Source organism: Prosopis cineraria, unplaced genomic scaffold, assembly GCF_029017545.1.
Source record: "Prosopis cineraria cultivar Desert tree isolate PC_DT_omini unplaced genomic scaffold, ASM2901754v1 PC6, whole genome shotgun sequence".
NCBI lineage: Eukaryota > Viridiplantae > Streptophyta > Magnoliopsida > Fabales > Fabaceae > Prosopis > Prosopis cineraria.
In genome coordinates, this window is record NW_026555337.1 from 29712539 (window position 1) to 29734221 (window position 21683).

The 21683-nt window shown below is 31.4% G+C and overlaps 1 protein-coding gene and 1 pseudogene across 1 annotated transcript; both read right to left on the reverse strand.

Moving 5' to 3' along the window:
* Window positions 1–1302: 1302 nt before the first annotated feature.
* LOC129314050 (cytosolic sulfotransferase 15-like) lies at window positions 1303–7132 on the reverse strand. The gene is made up of 2 exons (XM_054957427.1): window positions 6941–7132; window positions 1303–2461 (listed from the first exon to the last, which is right to left on the reverse strand). Exons 1-2 carry the CDS (start codon window positions 7130–7132, stop codon window positions 1427–1429), a joined length of 1227 nt encoding a protein of 408 aa, XP_054813402.1. The 3' UTR covers window positions 1303–1426.
* A 7246-nt stretch (window positions 7133–14378) lies between these two features.
* On the reverse strand, window positions 14379–16056 carry LOC129314051 (cytosolic sulfotransferase 15-like; annotated as a pseudogene).
* Window positions 16057–21683: the final 5627 nt, after the last annotated feature.

Genomic DNA, 21683 nt, shown 5'->3' on the forward strand with positions numbered 1-21683 from the left:
GAATCCTTACAGTGTTGCAAGGCATAAAATAGACATCATATGAATTTACTTGAGTAAATTAAATTCGATAGCATAAAGTGAATTTTTTTCACATATGGTCTTAGGAATTATGCTCTAATCATGAGTAATAATTTCCTTCATGAACCTCATTAAATAGTAGCCACAATCCAATATACTTTGCCATTGTCTCAAGCATAACAATTAAAGAACCAACAAATAAGTATTAATTAATTAAATATATATAAAAAATTAAATTGAATAAATACTAATTACCTTTATTATTTTCCAAGTGTATGTTGCTTCAAATTATTTAAACTTTGGAATTATTTGTTTAGTGCCTATGTGATACAATACAATCACCCTAATAAAAAAGTCAAACATTTGTTAGTATAGAATTCGAATAAACAAATATATGTGTATATATATATATATATAACTTATTTTATTCACTTCATGATTAATCAACCTCAATAAAACCTATCATTTAATTTCCTTAATTTCTCATTAAGAGAATTGAGATAATATATCTTTATTTAGAGTTTTACTAGCAAGTAAATAAACAAGAACAAAAAATATTGGATACAAAATATCTTTCTACTTCTTTTTTTTTAAGGAAAGACAATTTCGTACAAAATGAATTAAAGAGAGAAGAAAAAACCTTTCTAAGGATTTTTCATACAAGATAATTTTGTGATCTTTCTAGATGTCTTTCAATATATCTTTACCGATAATACGGATTTTATAGCGAGTTAAGTTGCATAATTTATAGTTAATTATAATGCATACTCCATGCGAGATATGTGTGTGAACAAATATGCTTAAATCATGCACAAGCAATTTTAATATTAGCTTCCTAAGGAATTATTTTAAGAAGTACTCCCTCTGTTTCAAATTATAGGACACTTTTGAAAAAGTTTTTTTGTCCCAAATTATAGGACATTTTGGGTAGATTAAGGTTTTATTAAATGTATCAATTCTAACATTATCAGTTGTCTCCCTAAGATTAGTTTCTATCCCTTCTCTTTTCAATATATTAAATTATGGGTATTTTTGAAAGTTTATATTTTTATTTTGAAAAGATAAGGTCGTTAAGTGTATTTAATAAAGTTTATTGAGATATGAGATTTTGTCTAAAAGTGTCTTATAATTTGAGACGGAGGAAGTATTATTGAAAGAAAATTCCAGCAGACCAAAACCGATAAACATGAGAAGCATTAGTGTCCTATAAATTAAACTCATAAAATGTAAACTCTGAAAACAGAATGCAATATGATACAAAATATAGAACACAAGAAAAAAAAATATATATATATATATATTCACACGAATGTTCTCATCATTACCAAAGAAAACATCATGACACACATTTCATGTTGAACTGTAAGAATTATAGCAGGCTCATAGTTTATCAGGATGGAGAGATCCATTAAAAGGACAGATCAGAACGAGCCAACTTCTCTTCAATCACCTTAGACAATTTCTCTACCATCCAAGGGGAAAAATGATTTACCCAATCTCCTACTTCACCTTTCCTAAAGAGATCCCTATTTTCATACTGCTTCAAGAATTTCCCACTCTTGTTGACTTCCAATTCCTTCATCTTCTCAAAGCTACACAGCTCAATTATGCTTTCAATAACTCCATTACTTTCCTCCTCTGAAGTGAAAGGGCATTCCAAGAACTCAGCTGCTCTTTTCAAGTACAATTTGATATCTCCTTTCAAATCTTCGTACTTTAAAAACAAAACCTTGTTTGGTGTCTCTTTGCTCTCTCTCCAATAACCCAACATGTGTGTCCAGAATGGACCAACCTCATTGATCCCGTTGCAGTACTTCTCAAATGCTTCCTCACATGATATTTTGGGTAAAGATGGTGGCGAGAGTTTTTTCAAGAAAAGCCATAAAGACACAAACTGGTCAAATGGATTACGACGCATATAGATTACCCTGCATTTAGATTTCGTAATTGAATCAGGCAATGAATGAAATGGGACATGTGTACCAAAAAGTCTAGGCTCAGGCATGTTGGATAAATCAGGAATTTGGTTATTTGCACAGTAATTTAACTCTATGAAAGGAACAAGCTCGTGTGAATTGTGAGTGAGCAAAGGATGGTTCCTTTGTGAAGGAGAGAAATGCTTACGACTCGCAATGGCAAAAATGAGGGCTTTCAACCAAGTAGTTCCAGATTTTGGTAAGGTGGCGATAACAATATCGTTGTCTTTTGCTTTCAAGTGCTTTTGAAAAGAGCGTATGCCTTGGATATTAAATGGTGCGTACCAAATGTCTTGATAGAGATGAATGTCTGGGAAAGGCCAACCCTTCTCTCTGGGAAGAGATTTGAGTAGATCCTTACATTCATCGCAAATATCGTTCTCAGACTCAACATTTCGTTGACCTTTTGGGATGCAAGAGACACTAGTTTCAGCTATTGGAACCACGCTATAACTAGGATATATTAACTAGCTTGAAAACAAGTTTCCATTATTTATAGACAATTTGAAATTAAGAATCATCACGGTCGCAATACAGAAGTATCTATCTGACTATCGAGCGCGTTAAAAGACTCGAAGGCATTCGCTGGTAGTCCAGCTGTACGTGAAGATCAAGATAAGGAATTTGATCGAAACTGATGAATCATTGAAAAGATATATAGTCATATAGATAAGGTTCGTGTGTGGCAAAGAAATTTTAATATATAGAGATTAGGTTGGTGCCACGGGCGGAACCAGACTTGAAATCTGAGGGGGGCCAAATTTTTTAATTTAATAAATATTATTAATTTAAGTAATTTAAAACTAACTAATTAAATAATAATAATAATTTTTTTAATATGTAAACTTATGTAGAAATTTTTTTTATTAAAATTAGATGATTTTTTAAGGTGCCACTTTTACCTCGTAACTATCTTTTGTTATTGATATTTTTTACTTTTTTAAATTTAAAATCTAATTTTTCTGATTTGATTGAAAAAACTGCATTAAGTCTATAAATTTAAGCACCTAATTTTTTTTTAGGAAAATTAATCTTTTAATCTTTCAACTTTTAATTCACTTGTAACTCAATCCCTCAACTATGATTTATTGTGACTTAGTTCTTCAACTATAACTTGCTGCGACTCAATCTCTCAACTTTTGATTCACTTGAAACTCGGTCCTTATTTTTTAATTTTTTTTAAAAATTTCTTATCATATAAGAGGAATAAAACAATGCTCATATATTATTTTAAAATACCCTTCTCTTAGTCATTGATGTGAGATATAAGCTAACATGAGAAAAAAAATTAACAAAAGTTAAAGGACTGATTTGTAAGTGATTTAAAAGTTGAGAGATTGAGTCGTAGGTGAGTTATAGTTGAGGGATTGAGTCACAGCGAGTCATAGTTGAGGAATTAAGTTACAAATGAGTCAAAATTTAAAAGATTAAAAAATTAATTTTTTTTTTTTTAATAACAAGAGTGGGTGTTGGTTTTTTTCTTTTACACATGGTTGGTGTTTTACTTCATATAGACATGGAAGGGGTGGGAACTTGAGAGGGGCCAAGGCTCCCCTCATGCTACACGTAGTTCCGTCCGTAACTGGTGGGGACAAGGAAGTGACGGTAACTGTGATTCACATGGCTCTGCAACTTGCAGACGATGAATCATTGACAAGGAAGGGAGGGAAAATAGCATTGAACAACCACTAAAAAAAATTAATATCAATGAATGACCAATAAATTTTAAAATTTCACTGTAATCCTTTAATCCTCAAGTGATATTAATTTTTTAAATCAAAAATCCAAATTACTCCTCAAGTTAAGGGGGAAAAAGCCCCCCACTATCATTGGTTTTCTAACTTGTTGAAACTCAAATAGATTATTGTTAATTTCAAGTCTAATGTTAATGTTAGGGAAAAAGCATTCAAATAGATTGTTGATGTTGATACTTAAAAGCATAGATCTAATGGAACAAGTGTATGGACAATAAATTGTTTGAATTAATGAAAGTCCATTTTAGTTTTAACAAGCTAGAAAAGCATATAAAATGAGCATAATTGTACGTGTCAATATGTCATTAATAAGTATTCATTTAGGTTTTAATAATAATTTATTTTAAATTAACAACAATCTTTTCGGGTTTTAACAAGCTAGACAAGCATATAAGATGAGAATAATTGTACATGATAGTCTTTTATCAATAAGTATCCATTTAGTTTTGACAATAATTTATTTAAAATTAACAATAATCTATTCATGTTTCAACCTGTTAGAGAAACTGATAGGATGAGCTTAATTTTACATGTTAATCCTTTGTCAGCAAGTATCTATTCGGGTTTTGACAATAACATATCCATAATTAACAACAATATATTAGTACTTTTAACAAGTAAAATGCATGAAGTTTTAAAGCTCTCAATTTATAAATGTCCATGTTAAATTAACAAGTAACATTAGTAAAATAACAAGTGCCATTTAGGAATTAACAATACACCATTATGTTATACTATGGAAGTGGTTAGAAGTTTGGTTTACTACTTATATTTTGTTTGCCATATATAATTAAAGGGGCTTGGAAGTGACCACTACCAAAACCCTCCTTTGGCCATCTAAACCAATTATTTTTGAATAAGTGTCGCTGGTGCAGGAGCTCTACTGACCCCCGTCAATAGCAAGGGCTCCAGTGACCTTGCGGCCGACAAGGACTTCGCCAGCAGACCAACGGTCAGCATCGGTGATAGTGGGGGTTTCCTTTTTTTCCCCCTTTTTAACTCGAGTGGCTATTTGGTTTTTTGACTTAAAAAATTAATATTAATTAAGGTCCAAGAGACTACAGTACAATTTTAAAATCTATTGATCCTTGATTGATATTAATTTTTCTCAATGGTCCTTCACCTACATTTTCTCTATATAATATATAACTCCATCTGATATATTCATGAATCAGTTTCACAAATGAGATTTAAAGTTTTTATTTTTATCCCTATATTTTATAGTTATTAAAATAAAAATTTTTATAAATTTTTAATAAATTTGTTCATTATAATTAATTTAGACAATATATATTTAATCTAGATGGTTCAATTTAATATTAAAATATTTTATAAAATTTATAAATTTAGATATATTCTAAACAATGTAGATTTAATATTAACTTTTTTATAATTTTTATTTTGACAAATAAAATTTTAAAAATATTGAACCCTAAATCAAATCTCTAAATTCCTTAATTAACATTTTTAATGCTTTATTTTATTATTTTCAAAAAATTATTATTATTATTTGTATAAGACATGTATAAAATTTTAAGGATAGATTTTTCATTCACCTAAGAAGTAAAGACTTCCTTATTTTAATATTATCATTTTTGGAGACAAAATGAATATTTTTGTATATTTAAGTTAAATATATTATTTTAACCACGACCTATTTGACTCCATATTGACTTTTGTTAGACCACTGACCCTTAAATCACTGCCTCTATTATTTTATTGACTAGTCCAATTTTTAGATCTTTGGATGACATGATATAATTTTCATTTTTTTATATTTTTTTAAATAAGAGATAATTCCAACTGCACATTTTTTGGATATTTCTCTTTAAAAAATATTATAATATTAAACTAGACTATTTCATTACCATAAAATATTAAAATTAAAAAAATTTCTCATTTTACTTATATTTATAATCAATTCCTTGTACTAAAGAACAAGTATCTCAACTGATAAGGGGTCACACTTGTGGTCTCAAGTTTGAATCATGGGTATGTAGTTGTGGTAAATACTCATTTTTTAGATATTAAAGGATAAATTTTTATTTTTCTAATCATTGTTACAATATTTTTCTTTTCGTTTGTTCAATATAAATGGTTGTTCTAATTGATAAAGAATAATAAAATTATAGATCTTCTTTTAAAGTGTGTTAACCGTGAACAAAGTGAATAATGTTGCTTAACTAAAAAAAATGAGAACATTGTCATGTATGTTAAAAGTTAAAATTAGTTTTTCCCGCTTAAATTACATTAAAAAATAATAAAAATTATCTTTTATGTTATATGCCATGTGTATTTCATTATAAATCTGACATGGTAAACTCTATTAATTTAATAGAGTTAATAAATGGTAGGGACTTTTGAAAAGAAAATTACATGTTAGAGGATTAATTTTAAATATTTAAAAGTAAGGGAGTCACATGTACTTGTTTCAAAGTTCAAGAAGTTTTATATATTTTAGCCATATTTCAATGATTAAAGGAAAAGAAAAATAGTTCAGAGGTGGAAACATTATAGGAGATACTCTCTCCATCACCATTTATAAGATGCTTTTGTGAAAAATTTGATGTCCTGAAATATAAGACATTTTGCTAAAATAAAAGTTTAATGAGCAAAATAAGACCTTGAACTTTTGCTCAAAAATTGTCCTGTATCTTGAACTATTAAAATATGCAAAATAAACTCTAAACTTATAAATTCGTGACAAAATAAACCCTGGCCATTAACTTTTTTAACATCGTTACTGTTCACACGAATACTATTCATAGTGGGTCCCAGTTAATGCTAATGTGTCATTGTGAATTAGCGCCACAAATATTCTAGATTTTTCTCCTAGATATTTACAATAAATATTTATATATTTACATGAAATTATCTAGAGACTATTTCAAGACATGTTTGGAATATTCTAGAACATCTTAGAGTATCCTACAATATTCTAGATACCTCCACATCCTTCCATAAGCTTCTAGAACCTTCTAGATTTTTTGCAGATTGATCTAGATATTTTTAGATTATTTTAGATGCTTCTAGAACATTCTAGATTCCTCTTGAATGCCTTGAAATACTCTCTTAAGGTTAACCCGGGAGCCTCTTAAAGGGTCCTGAAGTACTTCAGACTACTTTAACCTCGTGAAAAGTCATGGATAGTGATATTCTCCCTCACGTAATTTCGTGATGCCCTCGTCGCACCTTCCTTCTTGTAGTATTGGGTTTGGTCAGTGAACTACCATAGGAGTCTTCACGTTCCCAACTAGCTTCAGAGTCTGATTGACCTTTCCACTTGATTAAGTACTCAGTGTAGTTGGGAACTCCTCTCTTTCTGATCACCCTATCAGCGAGGATCTCCTCTATGTCGTTGTCAAACTTGATGATGACCGCCATTAGTACTCTCTTAGAGATACCTTAGGATGGATCTTCCTCATCATTGCAATATTTCTTCAAGAGACTAATATAAATAACACGATGAATCTTGAGCTTGGGAGGGAGTTGTACCTAATATGCATCCTTTCCCACACATTTAATGATGGGAAAAAGACCTTTATATCTCCTGACCAAGCCTTTATGGACCTTGTGTAGTTACTTGAATTGATTTAGCAAAAGCTTCCCCATTACTAAGTCACCAACTTGAAACTCAATAGGGTGTCGCTTCTTGTTTGCCTACTTCTTCATTTTACGGGAGGCTTTGTCTAGGCTTGCACAAGTAATGTCAGCTTCTTCTTGCCATTCTTTGGAAAACTTATAAGCAGTTGGATTGTCTCCCTTATATAAAGCGACAAGTGTGTTAGGGGCTAGAGGTTGTTACCCAGTAGCTATCTCAAAGGGGCTCTTACTTGTTGACTCACTTCGCTGCAAGTTGTAAGAGAATTGAGCCACATTAAACAACTTGGCCCAATATCATTGATGAGTGCTTACTAATGTCAAAGGTAGAGCTCCAACAAAGCCTTAATTTGCTCTGTCTATCCATCACTCTAAGGATGAAAGCTTGTTGAGAAGTTCAAGTCTATCCCTAAGAGCTTGAAAAGTTATCTCCAAAATTTTCATGTGAATTAAGGATCTCGATCACTAATGATACTTTGAGGAATTTCCCATAACTTTACGACATGCTTGGAAAACAAGTATGCCACTTCATCAACTTTACAATCTGGAGGGGTTGGTATAAAGGTGGCATACTTGATGAATCTATCAATCACCACCATAATACTCCTACATCCTTCAGACTTAGGGAATACAACTATGAAGTCCATTGAGACACTTTCCTAGGGTCTTTTAGCCACCAACAGAGGTTTGAGTAGACCAATAGGATGTTGATGTTCATCCTTATCTTGCTGGCATATTAGGCAGGTCCTTATATATGCTTCAACATTATCTTGCATATGTGGCCAGTAAAAGTGATTTTGTATGAGAGCAAGCATTTGGGTCATACCTGGATGTCTAGCCCACATTGAATCATAGCACTCTTTGAGGACATACTTTTAAAAGTTGTCCTATTTTGGCATATAGACTCGGTTCCCAATTGTGTATAGTATTCTATCATTCATCTAAAATCTTCTAGTCTTACCTTCTGTAGCAAGCTTTACTAAGTCACTTGCAGTAGAGTCTTGACACATACCTTCCTTAATTTTTTTAAGGAGGTCATTATAGGGCATGCTTGCTAAGAGAGTAGCTAAGTTGACTTTTCTGCTTAATGCATCTACTGCCACATTTGCTTTACTAGGCTTGTATTCAATCGATAATTAAAATTAGCAAGAAAATCTTTCCAACGAGCTTGCTTTGAGCTGAGCTTTTTATGTGTTTGGAAGTAGCTCGTATCAACATTGTCCATCATTATAGTGAATTTACTTCTAAGTAAGTAGTGATGCCAGGTTCACAGGCAATGAATAATGGCAAACATTTCTTTTTCTTGCATAGTGCAGCGCCTCTTTGTGTCATTTAACTTACGACTCTTATACGTAATAGGGTGTCTATCTTGTATCAACACACCCCTTATTACAGAGTATGAGACATTAGTATGTATCTCAAATGGCTTGGAGTAGTCGTACAAGGACATGATAGGCTCTTGCATTACTATCTGCTTCTGCCTTTCAAAAGCATCTTAAAAATCTTATAACCATTGCCCATACTTATTCTTCTTAAGCAAGTCTGTCAATAGAGTAGCAATAGTTGAATATCCCTTGATGAACCAATGATAGTAGTTCATAAATCCAAGGAACGATCTTAGCTCCAGGACCTTGGTAGGAGGTTGCCATTCTTGAATGGCTCGAACCTTAGTTGGGTCCATCATGAGCTTTCCATCCTTGATCTTATGCCCTAAGAAGTCTACCTCTTGTTTGGCAAAATAATATTTTTCCAACTTAATGTAGAGTTCATGATCAAAGAGTACTTGAAAGACTTTCTCCAAGAGTTGAGCATATTCCTCAAGGGTATTACTGTACATCATGATATCATCCAAGTATACCACTATGAACTAGTTCAAGTAAGGGTAGAACAACTTATTCATGAGTGTGTAGAATGTTATTGGGCAATTTGTCAGTCCAAAATGTATGACTTGAAATTCGAATGTTCCGTATCTTGTCACACAAGTTGTCTTCAGCTTGTCACCAGTGGCAATGCGTACTTGATAATACCTTGATCAATGACCAAGCTTAGAGAAGTACTGGCCTTTCCAAGCTAATCAAACAAGTCGATGATTAAAGGTATCAGTACTTTTTCTTGATAGTGATCTTATTTAAGGTGAGATAGTTGATACACATCCATAGTGATCCATCCTTCTTCTTCTGGAAGAGAACTAGAGCACTATATGGGGCCTTAGATAGTTGGATGTATCCAGAATCAAGGAGGTCTTGGAGTTGTCTCCTTAATTCAGTAAGTCTTGGTGGTGACATACAGTAAGGTGCTAAGGCAAGTAGCTTTATATCAGGCTCCAACTCGATCTGATGATCTACCTCTCTTCTAGAAGTTGGTTTCTTTGGCAACTTGTCAGGCATAACATGTTTGTACTCCTGCAGTGTCTCTTGGATGCAAGATGGCAAGGCTTCTTATAGGTTAGTTATGTTGTCCTCTTCCTTAGCTAATAAACACATGGTAGCAATGTATCCTTCTGAATTCTTGAGACCTCTTTTAAATTGCAAGGTAGAAATCATAATTTTAGGTTTCTCCAAGCGCTTCAAAGGGATTACTCAAATTATGTTAGAGTCGATGACCACTATAGACTTGGCTTTAAGAATAGGAAAGACATATGCTTTACAAAAGAAAGCAAGTCCCAACATAACTTTGAAATCATCTATAGGGACAATAGTGAAGTCTAGCCTACCTTGCTAGTCCCTGATCTTCACCTTCACATCCTTGGCAATCCTAAAGACTTGTTTAACTAGGGAATTTACTACTTTAATGGTGCCTTCTCCCTTATCAAATTGGACGCTTAATTTATTTTCTTGCTCAACCTCTATGAAGTTGTGGGATGCTCTTGTATCGAGCATAGTAAAGGCAAACTTGCCTTCGATGCCAAAATTAGCATAAAGTAGACCCTTGTCTTCCTTCTTGGATAGAGAAAAGAGTATAGTCAGTGTATTCAAGTGTTGGAGGGAACCAAGGTTGACCTATTGCTTCTTGTCTTGCCTTTCTTTCATTTTAGAAACCAAGGCATTCATTGCCTTATGATTGGGGTAATCATGAGTCTAGTGTGGACCATCGCATATGAAACATGGCTTTGGTGACTTTGAGGTATCATACTTGGTTGAGGATGGTTTATCCTATTTAAAACTTCTACCAAAGGATTTACCACCATCCTTACGATCAAAACTCTTCTTTTATCCTCCTTTGTCTCCCTTACTCTTACCAGGATTAGGCTTCTTACTCTTGGTAAAGTAGTCGATCAAGGACTCGATAGCTACAATAGCCTTATCTAGAGTCTATACCTTGTGTCTATCAAGCTCTACTCTAGCCCAATCGTTAAGCCTATCAATAAAGTGGAAAAGAGCCTCCTTATCAGATAGGTCCTCAATCTTTAGCATGATGGAAGTAAACTCTTTAATGTAGTTAGGAATACTACCAGTTTATCTCAACCTATAGAGCTTACCTCTAGCTGTCGTCTCAGCATAGTGGGGAACAAAGTGCTTTTAAAGTTCTGACTTAAACAGCTCTCATTTATTGAGAGTACAAATGCCCTTCTCTCATTCAGCATGTTTTCTATGCCACCATAAATGGGTTGTATCCTGAAGGAAAGTGGAAGCATTGTTGATTCAGATTAAGTCATTAGTAACCCCTATAGCCTCGAAGTACTGTTCTAAACTAAAGAGAATGTTCTCCATAACTGTTACATTAAGAGCCATATTGTACATTGCTAGTTTAGGCACCTTCAGTCCCTAAAGAAGTGATGTTTAAAGTACTACCACTAATAGGGCTTCTTACATGTCGATGAGATTCCCATTCATGGCTAATCTCATCCATTAGAGAGTGTAGACCTCATAATTTATCCTTGACATACTTGTGAAGTTCAGCAAGATCATGTATAAGGGAATGAAGGTCTTTCCCAAGATCATGGCCAAGTTCTTCAATCATCAACTTGACAATATGTGTGACCTCAGCATTCTCTCGAATGAGATTGCTGATGAGTTGATCATTGAGTTCCCCCATAATGCACCTGACATTCTCCATGTGAGATTCCAAGCTAGCAACTTGGGGTTTAAGGGACTCACTTGTAGGAACCTTGCTCTTGCTTCACTTAGACTTAGGATGAGCTTGCTCCTCTTGTACATAAGCTTGCTCTTATACTTCCATGCCAACAGCGTTTCCTTCCTCACTTGCCATTGCACAAAACCTTTCTTTAAGCACAATGGTAGAACCATGCTCTGATACCAATAGTCATGGGACTAGTCTTTTGACTCGATCGACACTTAAACACTCTTCACTGAAAGATGCTAAGTAAGTTTGATTTGTAGAAAAAGAGGATGCTTGGCTAAGTTAAGGAAAGGAAAATCTTGAGACAAAAGGAAAGTTGAGAGTTTGGAAAATGTGATAATTGTATTGCTTGAAAACTCAAAAATGATTTATAAATGAGGAAGGGTGAGGTATTTATAGACCTCCTCTTAATTCTAAAAAATTTCCATCTCCTTAATTGACGGTAAAGATTAAATTGATCTTATCATTGATCTTCTAGATTTCTCTCCTAGATATTTACAATAAATATCTAGATATTTACATGGAATTATCTAGAGACTATCTCAAGACATGCTTGGAATTATCTAGAACATCCTGGAGTATCCTACAATATTCTAGATACCTTCACATCCCTCCATAAGCTTCTAAAACCTTCTAAATCCTTCTAAATTCGTTCATTCTAGATATTTTTAGATTGTTTTATATGCTTCTAGAACATTTTGAAACGTTCTCAAATCCTTTTGAATGCCTTGAAATACTCTCTTAAGGTTAACCCGGGAACCTCTTGGGGGGTTTTGGAGCACTCCAGACCACTTTAACCTCATAAAAAGTCATAGATTGTGGCAAAATGCTGCCTTACCTAGTAATGTTAACAAGGACAATGAAATGATGATAACTTTAACTCCTATAGCTAGGGTAGGGACCACTACAACAGTAGCCAATGCCAAAATGTCAATGAAATTCTTCACTATTAAGGCAGGAAAATGTCAATGAGATTCTACACTATTGAGGTAGGTAAAAACAAAAAAACAAAACAAAACAAAAGAAGTGTGTGACATAAAAAATGAAAGCAATATTACTCAATTAAAAAAATAAAAATATTATGATATATTTTAAAAGTTAAAATTATTGTCTTATGTTAAAAATAATAATTTTTTTATATCACATGCTATGTGTATTGTATTAATTTGACATAATGAACATAACTTAATAGAGTTAATTAATATTGGTGAGTTTTGAAAAGCAAAATTAAATGTTAGAGAATTAATTTTAAATATTTAAAGGTTATGGGGGTCATATGCCTCAAACTTTAGAAGATTTTGTATATTTTAGTCATATTTTAATGATTAAAAGATAAAAATAATTAAGATAAATGTAAATTTAAATTTAAATATATGTTTTATTTAATATATTTTTCTATAATGTTAAATTTTCTCTAAATCTTAATTATTTGAATTTGTAACTAATACAGCTTTCTCATTTTCTTTACATATAGGTGCTTCTCTTAATCTCAATACCACTCATCTCTACTTCTTGTCTCTCTCATCAATTGAAAAATACAAATAAGTTTGTCACTTCCAATATTATTCTTTTTTTATTTTGAATTTTAGCATGTCTCTCTTTTATCTTTAAAAATTTTACTTTATGCAAAAGAAGAATTTTAAATGTGAAATTTTAAATTCAAGATTTTATATCTAAAATTTAAATTCTAATCCATCAATCTAAATATTACCTAAGATATTCTTCTACTATTTTTAAACTACTCTCTTCATTTAAAAATATAAATCATTTTTTAAAGAGTTGAATGTTGTAAAATACAACGCATTTTTAGTCTTTTGAGGTGTAATTATTACTTTTTTTTTTCAAAAGTGTTCCTATTAATGAATGACTTTATATTTATTATACGATGTTTAATAGGGGTAAATATGAAAAGATAGAGTTAGTTTGAAAGTAGGTAATTACTTTATTGGGGGTAAATTCGGTTAAAAATGCCTTACATTTTTGAATGGATGGAATATTGCTTTAATTTTTTTTTTGTTTTACCCAAATGAGACCAATGCTTTTTTCACATAGTTAAGTAGTGAATATTCATATACAACACAAGCAACATAAATAATGAAATTGATAAACATCGTTATCAAAGCACGGGATATAGCTAGATCTAGAGTACGTATACATTTAATCTTGTACTACCAAATATCACATAAATTATCAAAAAATAATTTTAATAACTAACAAGTTGATCCAACTAGTAAAGATTTAGCTCATAGCTTTTAAGATTCTAAGATTAAATCCCGATATTGACATTAGAATTTTGGTGGTGGGCAACTTGTAAGTATCTTTATAATCTCTTATTGAGCTTAACGGCATGGCTTGGCCCTAATGAGCCTCTAGGACTCAACTTTCTAAATTTTTATGTACCCAAAAAGAGTTTAATAAATGAAATACTTTATCCGATAGTGCATACCTCTTCTAGGATTTGGATCTGGTGAGTGCTTTTCATACATTCAATAAGTATTTCAGGTGACATAATAATAAATGTTCGATTTAATTGAATGACTATAAGAGATTTTATCATATAACACTTGTAGAAAGTATGAAATCTCAAATTTTTGGAGGGGATGTTATATGTGAGGAGTGCTTTGATTGTGACAATTGTTTTAAATGTTTAAAAGAAAATGTATCATGATAATTTTCAAGTATTAATGAAATCTAATAGCAATAAAACTAAGTGGGTAGAGGCTTATACCATTTACGAAATCAAAATCCACATCTTTTGTCATTACGAGCTTGGTTTCTCTGCAGACAGTAGTGGTGTCTCCATTGCGCTTTGCTGCAGTAATGAGTTTTCTTTAATGTCGCGAGCAATAAAAAAAATACTATTTAAGTCCCAACCTTCAGACAATTATTTATTCATTATTTTTTTAAAAAAAACAGAATACTACAAAGTAACGAGGCAAGAGGTATATTCCAGCTCTGGTGAATCTTAAGACCCAACGTACCTTAACATTTTTCTTAGAAAAAAAAAAAAGAATAATACAAACTATAAAATTAGAATCTCCCTACAATTATAAGTTAATTACACATACACACGCACAATAAGATAGTATATAAATATATAAATAAATTAAAAACATGACAGGATTATATGACAGCATGACCTTGAACTGCATCTCTCTTTTATCATCTTCAAATTTTTTGTTTAAGAAAAACTAAAAAAAAAAAAAATCGCACCTGTATGGCTGTAGAAAAGGGCCCCAGAAACCAGATCTCGTTCTCATTAAAGGAGATACAATTCCAAACTTGACACAGATTGAAGTGGAAAAGGTAACATTAAGTAATGGCATAGATTAATTCTTACTGTGTTAAGAGATCTCATTTTGAAAGGACAACCCAAAATCTCCCAACTTCTCTTCAATCACTTTGGACAATTTCTCTGTCATCCATGGCGAAAAATGATTAACCCAATCACCTACTTCACCTTTCCTAAAGAAATCCTTGTTTACAAACTTTCCAGTCTTGTTCACTTCCAATTCCTTCATCTTCCCAAAGCTGCACAACTCAATTATGTTATCAATAACACCTTCACTTTCCTCCTTAGAATTGAATGGACAATCCATGAACTCAGCTAATCGTTTCAAGTAGAACTTTATACCCCCTTTCAAATCCTCATACCTTAAAAACAATATCTTGTTTGGTGTCTCTTTTCTTTCTGTCCAATAACCCAGCATATGTGTCCAAAATGGACCACACTCATTGATCCCATTTGAGTACCTCTCCAATGCTTCCTCGCATGATAATTTGGGTAAAGATGGTGGTACAAGTTTGTTTACAAATAGCAAAAGCGAGATGAAATTGTCAAAAGGTTTACGACATATATAGATGATCTTGCATTTGGATTTGGTAATTGAGTCAGGCAATGAATGAAAAGGAACATGTGTGCTAAAAAGTCTTGGTTCAGGCAATATGGAGAGATCAGGAATCTGGTTGTTTACATAATGATAGTACTCAAAGAAACGAACAAGCTCATGTGGATTGGAAAAGAGTAATGGATGGTTGTTTTGTGAAGGAGAGAAACGCTTACGATTAACAGTGGCATAAGTAAGGGCTTTCAACCAACTAGTGCCAGATTTTGGCAAGGAGGATAAGATAATATCACTGCCTTTGCTTGGAAGTTCTTTTGAAAAGAGCTTATGGCTTGGATTCGAGTTGGCATATACCAAATGTCTTGGTAAAAATAAATGTTTGGGTGGCTGAAACGCTTGGCTTTGGGAAGAGAAAGGAGAAGCTGCTTACATTCTTGACTAAGCTTTTCATATTCTTCATCGCAAGCCTCATTCTCAAGATCAACACTTGAGTGGCTTCTTCTGAACGATGTGGTAGTAGTTTCAGCAATTGGAATGCCGCTATAGTGAACTAACTTACGTCTATTTGTAGGAAGTTGGGTAATAATAGAACAATTGCAAGGGAAAAATCGTGAAGGCCTATCCAAGATATTTTCAGACAATAATATTCTTAAAAGATAGCTTTCACTTTGTCAATTCCATTTATCTATGCAACGTCTTTCAATTGTTCTTGGTTTTTTCCCTCATCATTTTGCGAGAAAAAGATTCGGTCAATTCTATTTTTTTTTTTTAATACTTGGCCATGGGAAACCCATGCGTGAAGAAGAAATTATCTGGTTATATAAAAATACATTATAATGCTACATCTAGGCCAAGGGGGCTTGTTGTGCCCGTTTTGTATTATCCCAAGGAAGGAAAATCAGATAAAAATATTTGGAAGTCGTCACTAAAGTTTTAAAAGGTAATTATAGAAACTTCTTTAATGTGTGATTTACATAAGAGAAGAGGATACTTGAGTCAATTATATGTGGAAAAGGTATTAGTTATTTTACAACATACCTTCATATGAATGGTTATTTTAACTTAACTATATAAATATAAATGACATTAAAAAATATCTTAATTATCCTTAATAAAAAAGATAATTAGAAAAAATTTATTTATTTATAAGTTGCACATGACTTAGGATAAAATCGTAGGACCTACATATCCTTTAAAGAAAATATTATTTATTAATTTTTTAATAAAATAATTTAAATGTTGCTTTGTATTTTCTAGTAATGAAAATATTTTATTTCTTTATTTGTAAAAAGTTTTTGAGAAATAATTTTGGGAAAACATTTTGATAAGATTTATGATGATTTTAGATATCCTAAAATCCATCTTCCAAAAATGATTTATTTCAGTTTATTTATTTATTTAGAAAATCATGTTTCTTTTATTTGTCAATAAAATATTTTGAAATATGTACGTGCAATAATTTATTACTGCATTAGATAAACTAATTAACTTATAAATTTGCGAAGATCTAAAGTGTATGATTTCAAAAGTATGTGCTTGCAATAATTTATCACAATATAAGATAATAAAATAAATATCTTACAAACTTGCGTGGACTCTGAAAACCCTGAAAGCCTCACACAATATTGTGAAGGCATGTAAAAGATATTTAGACAATAACATTCTCAAAAGATAGCTTTCATTTTGTCACTTTTATATATGTACGTAACTCCTTTCACTTGTTCTTGGACTTTTCCCTTATCATTTTGCGCGCAAAAGATTTGTTTGATTTTTTTTTTTAACGTATAGCTGTGGGATACCCGTGCAAGAAGAAGAAATAATTTTAAAAGGTGATTTTGATAACTTCTTTCACAGGTGATTTATGTAAGAGAAAAGAATAAGCGAGTCAATTATATGTGACAAAAGTGTTAGGCACCCTACAACACTCATTTATAGAATGGTTATCTTAACTTAACTATATAAATTTAAATGACCTTAAAAAATATCTTAATTATCCATAATAAAAAAAAGATCATCAAAGGAGAAAATTTTATTTATTTATAAGTTGGACTTAACTTGGGATGAAACCATAGGGCCTGCATACACTTTAAAAAGATAAAATGCCCATGTAGTTTGAGGTAAGAAGACGTCTTTTGGTTGAGATTTTTTTTACAGAAAATATTAATTATAAATTTTTAATAAAATAATTTTAATGTTGGTTTGTATTTTTTATTCATGAAAATAATTTACTTCTTTATTTGTAAGAAGGTTTTTAGAAATAATTTTGGGAAAACATTTTGATAAGATTTATGATGATTTTATATGTCCTAAAATCCATCTTTCAAAAATGATTTATTTAATTTTATTTATGAATAAAATATTTTGAAATATGTACTCACAATAATTTTGTCGCCACATTAGATGAGCTAATTGATTTATGAACCTGTGAGGACTTAGCCTTGAAGTGAATGATTTCAACACTACGTGCTTGCGATAATTTATCAGTACATAGAATAATAAAATAATTATTTTACAGCTTGTGTAGACTCTGAAAGCCTCACACAACATTGTGAAAGCCTGTCCAATATATTTTCAAACAACAATATTCTTAAAAGATATCTTTCACTTTGTCATTTCTATATATGTACGTAACGCTCTTTCAATTGCTCTTGGATTTTTCCCTTATCATTTTGCATGTATAAGATTCGTTTGTTTGTTTTTTGTTTAATACATGGACATGGAAACCCCATGCAAGAGGAAGAAATTTTCTCATTATATCAAAATACATTATATTTCTACATCTAGGCTAAGGGGGCTTGTCGTGCCCAATTTGGAATTTCCCAAGGAAGGAAAATTAGATAAAAAAAACATGGGAGTTGCCACTAAAATTTTAAAAGGTGTTTTTGAAAACTTCTTTGACATGTGATCTATGTAAGAGAAAAGAGTAAGGGAGTCGACTGTGTGTGAAAAAAGTGTTAGGCACCTTACAACACCCATTCATATAAATGGTTATCTTAACTTATTTATATAAATTTAAATGGCCTTAAAAATATCTTAATTATCTTTAATAAAAAAAGATAATTCAAAGAGAAAATTTTATTTATTTATAAGTTGGGCTTGACTTAGGGCCTATATATCCTTTAAAAGGATCAAAAGTTCATGTAGTTTAGAGCAAAAATGTGTGTCTCTTGATTGAGATTTTGTTAAAAGAAAATATAAATTATTACTTTTTTAATAAAATAATCTTAATGTTGGTTTGCATTTTTATTAATGAAAATAATTTATTTCTTTATTTGAAAGAAGGTTTTGGGAAATAATTCAAGGAAAACATTTTGATAAGATTTATGATGATTTTATATATCCTAAAATCCATCTTCAAAAATGATTTATTTCATTTTATTTATTTTAAAAACCTTTTGTTTTCCTTTATGAATAAAATATTTTGAAATAGGTACCTACAATAATTTATTGCAACATTAGATAAACTAACTGACTTATAAACTTGCAAGATGTATATAGATGTATAGTTGGCTCCTTTGATAGAGGATTTGAAGCTAATGTGGGACACTAGCATGGAGGTTTATGATGGATATAGAAAAGAAAGTTTCAATTTGAAAACCATGTTATTTGGCACAATTAATGATTTTCATGCTTATGACGATCTATTAAGATACAGCATCAAAAGACATGGTGCATGTTCTTTATGTGAAGATGACACTCATTCAATATGGTTAGATCGTTGTAAAAAAAAATATTTACATGGGACATCATAGATTATTACCTCTAACACATCATTGGAGGAAGTGGAGAGAAGCTTTCAATGGTGAATCTATAGAAGGGAAACTGCCTAGGCTCTTGTCAGGCGTGAATGTGTTTGAAAAGGTGAAAGACCTAGAGAATCATATTTTTGGCAAACCTTTTGCAAAAAAATGTTGCAACAAGTGCTTGGAAGAAAAAAATTATTTTTCTATCTGCCATATTAAAAGTCTTTACATGGTAGATGTTTTCTTGCTGTATTGCATATTGAGAAAAATGTTTGTGATAATGTGATTGAGACGTTACTCTAGTTGCTAGAAAAGAGTAAGGATAGTATCAAGTTAAGATTGGATTTGATTTCCATGGGAATAAGAGAAGAGTTAGCTTAAATGGAGAAAGGAAATCGTATTTATCTACCATTAGTAGCTTAGAGTTTAGACACTATCGAACAAAGAGAAACAAATATTTTCTTGAGTGTCTCCATAGTGTTAAAGTTTCAGAGGAATACTCTTCAAATGTAAAGAACCTTGTATCAATAAAAGATTTGAAGTTACAAAGTCTTAAATCTCATGATGGTCATGTCCTTATACAGAATTTCTTACTGATTCGCATTTGATCAAGTTTGCCAATGAAAGAGCAACACCCTATCACTAATCCATGCTTGTTCTTCAAGATGATTTCTAATAAAATGGTTGACCTTGTAAATTTGTCAACCTTACAAAGACAAGTTGTTTTCACCCTATGTGAGCTTGAAATATATTTCCTGCCTTTATTCCTTGACATTATGGTTCATTTGACTGTTCAATTAGTCAAAGAAGTTCAAATGAGTGGCCCAAATTATTTAAGATAGATGTACTTGATTGAGCACTATATGAAAATTTTAAAAAGGCTACATGAAAAATAGATATTGACCTGAGGGTTGTATGACTGAACGGTACATAGTTGAAGAAGCAGTTGAATTGTATACAAATTATCCATCCAACATTGATGCAATAGGGGTTCCAAAGTCTTACTATGATAGATGAAGATCTGGGAAAGGAATAATCAAAAATAAAGTTATTAGCATCTCAGCAGTTGAATATGAAACAAGCTTATTTATACATTTTGCACAATATTGATGAAATTAAGCCATTTGTGAAGAACACAAGGATATTCTTAGGGACATGTTTAGTGTTAGAAATGAGAATTTAGTAACAAAAGAACATAATTGACCCTTTGGAAAGTGGTTCAAAAGCTGCATTGAGGAAGGATCCAGGAAATATTTTTGAAAAATTGAGATAGCTAGCCAAAGGACTGAGTTTACAAGTTTTATCTTACACTGGTTATGTAATAAATGGTTACACTTTCTATATCAAAGAACAAGATGATCAAAGCACCATGAAAAATAGCAAAGTAACTCTTATTGATGGTGGTTTACATGTATCGGGTTCAAAAGACACCAACCCTGTCCATGCAAAAATGTCATACTTTGGTGTCATTGAATTTATATGGGAGTAGGATTACTCTATGTTTAAGGTGCCTGTTTTTGGATGTAAATGTGTTAACAATTATAGTGGATTCCAAATTGATGATTTGGGATTTATTCAAGTGGATCTATCTAAAATTGAATATAGAGATTATCCTTTTATTTTAGCTTCACAAGCTCAACAAGTTTTTTTTTTTCCTAATCCTACAAAAAGGAATTGGTCTATTATACTTTTATCAAACAAAAAACATGAAGATGATGATGAAGTTCAAGGAAATGAAGACATGAATATTAAAGATCATCCTTTTTATATGACAATGCAATCCTTTGATAATGATTTAACTAAAAGGAATACTTGTACATGACAGATGATCATAGAGATAGGATATGGGTCTACTTATTAAATCTAAATCAAATAAAGAAAAAAATGAAAAAGTAATTTGATTTCTCATTTTTACTTTTTCAAATTAATTATTTTTTTTCCATTTTACTTGATGTGTCAATTTCAACTTATAGGAAAATGAGTTCCCATAGCAACGATGAGCCTCACACAAGTTTAAATGACAATGATCCTAAGCAACAAAGGAGAAAATGTTTCAAGATATCCATTGTTGTAGAACTGTTATGGCCAAGTGGATTAGAAATAGAAGTATGGGAATAAAACTACAAGTTGGCTGAAATATCAAGGGTCAGCCAATACAACCAAATGGTGAAAAATTAGTCAATTATATTGGGGTTGTTGCTCAATCATATGCCTATTTCATTTACTGACTGAAGAAAAGTTCCATATGAGTATAAAAGATTCATATGGGAACAAGTTGATGTGAAAAAGTCATTAATATTTTATCTTTTTGATTATTTTATTCTTGCATATATAATTATCCTTATTTTCTTTCTTTGTTATAGCCTTATTTTGATCTTGGCAATACTCATAGAGCATATATCCTTAAAAAAAGCCGAAGTTCTTGTCAAAAAAATTCGTGCAAATATTTGCAAGTGGTATTTAATAGATGATAATTAAAACATCATTGAACACCTACCAAAACTTTATGATGGGATCATATCTCAAGACGATTGGGATGAATTTATTTTAGTGCACACAACAAAAGAATTTAAGGTAATTAATGCTAGATTTTTCCATTTAATATAAAGTCATACTCATATACAATTATTATGAATTTAATTTGCATTTGAATAGATTAAAAGTGAG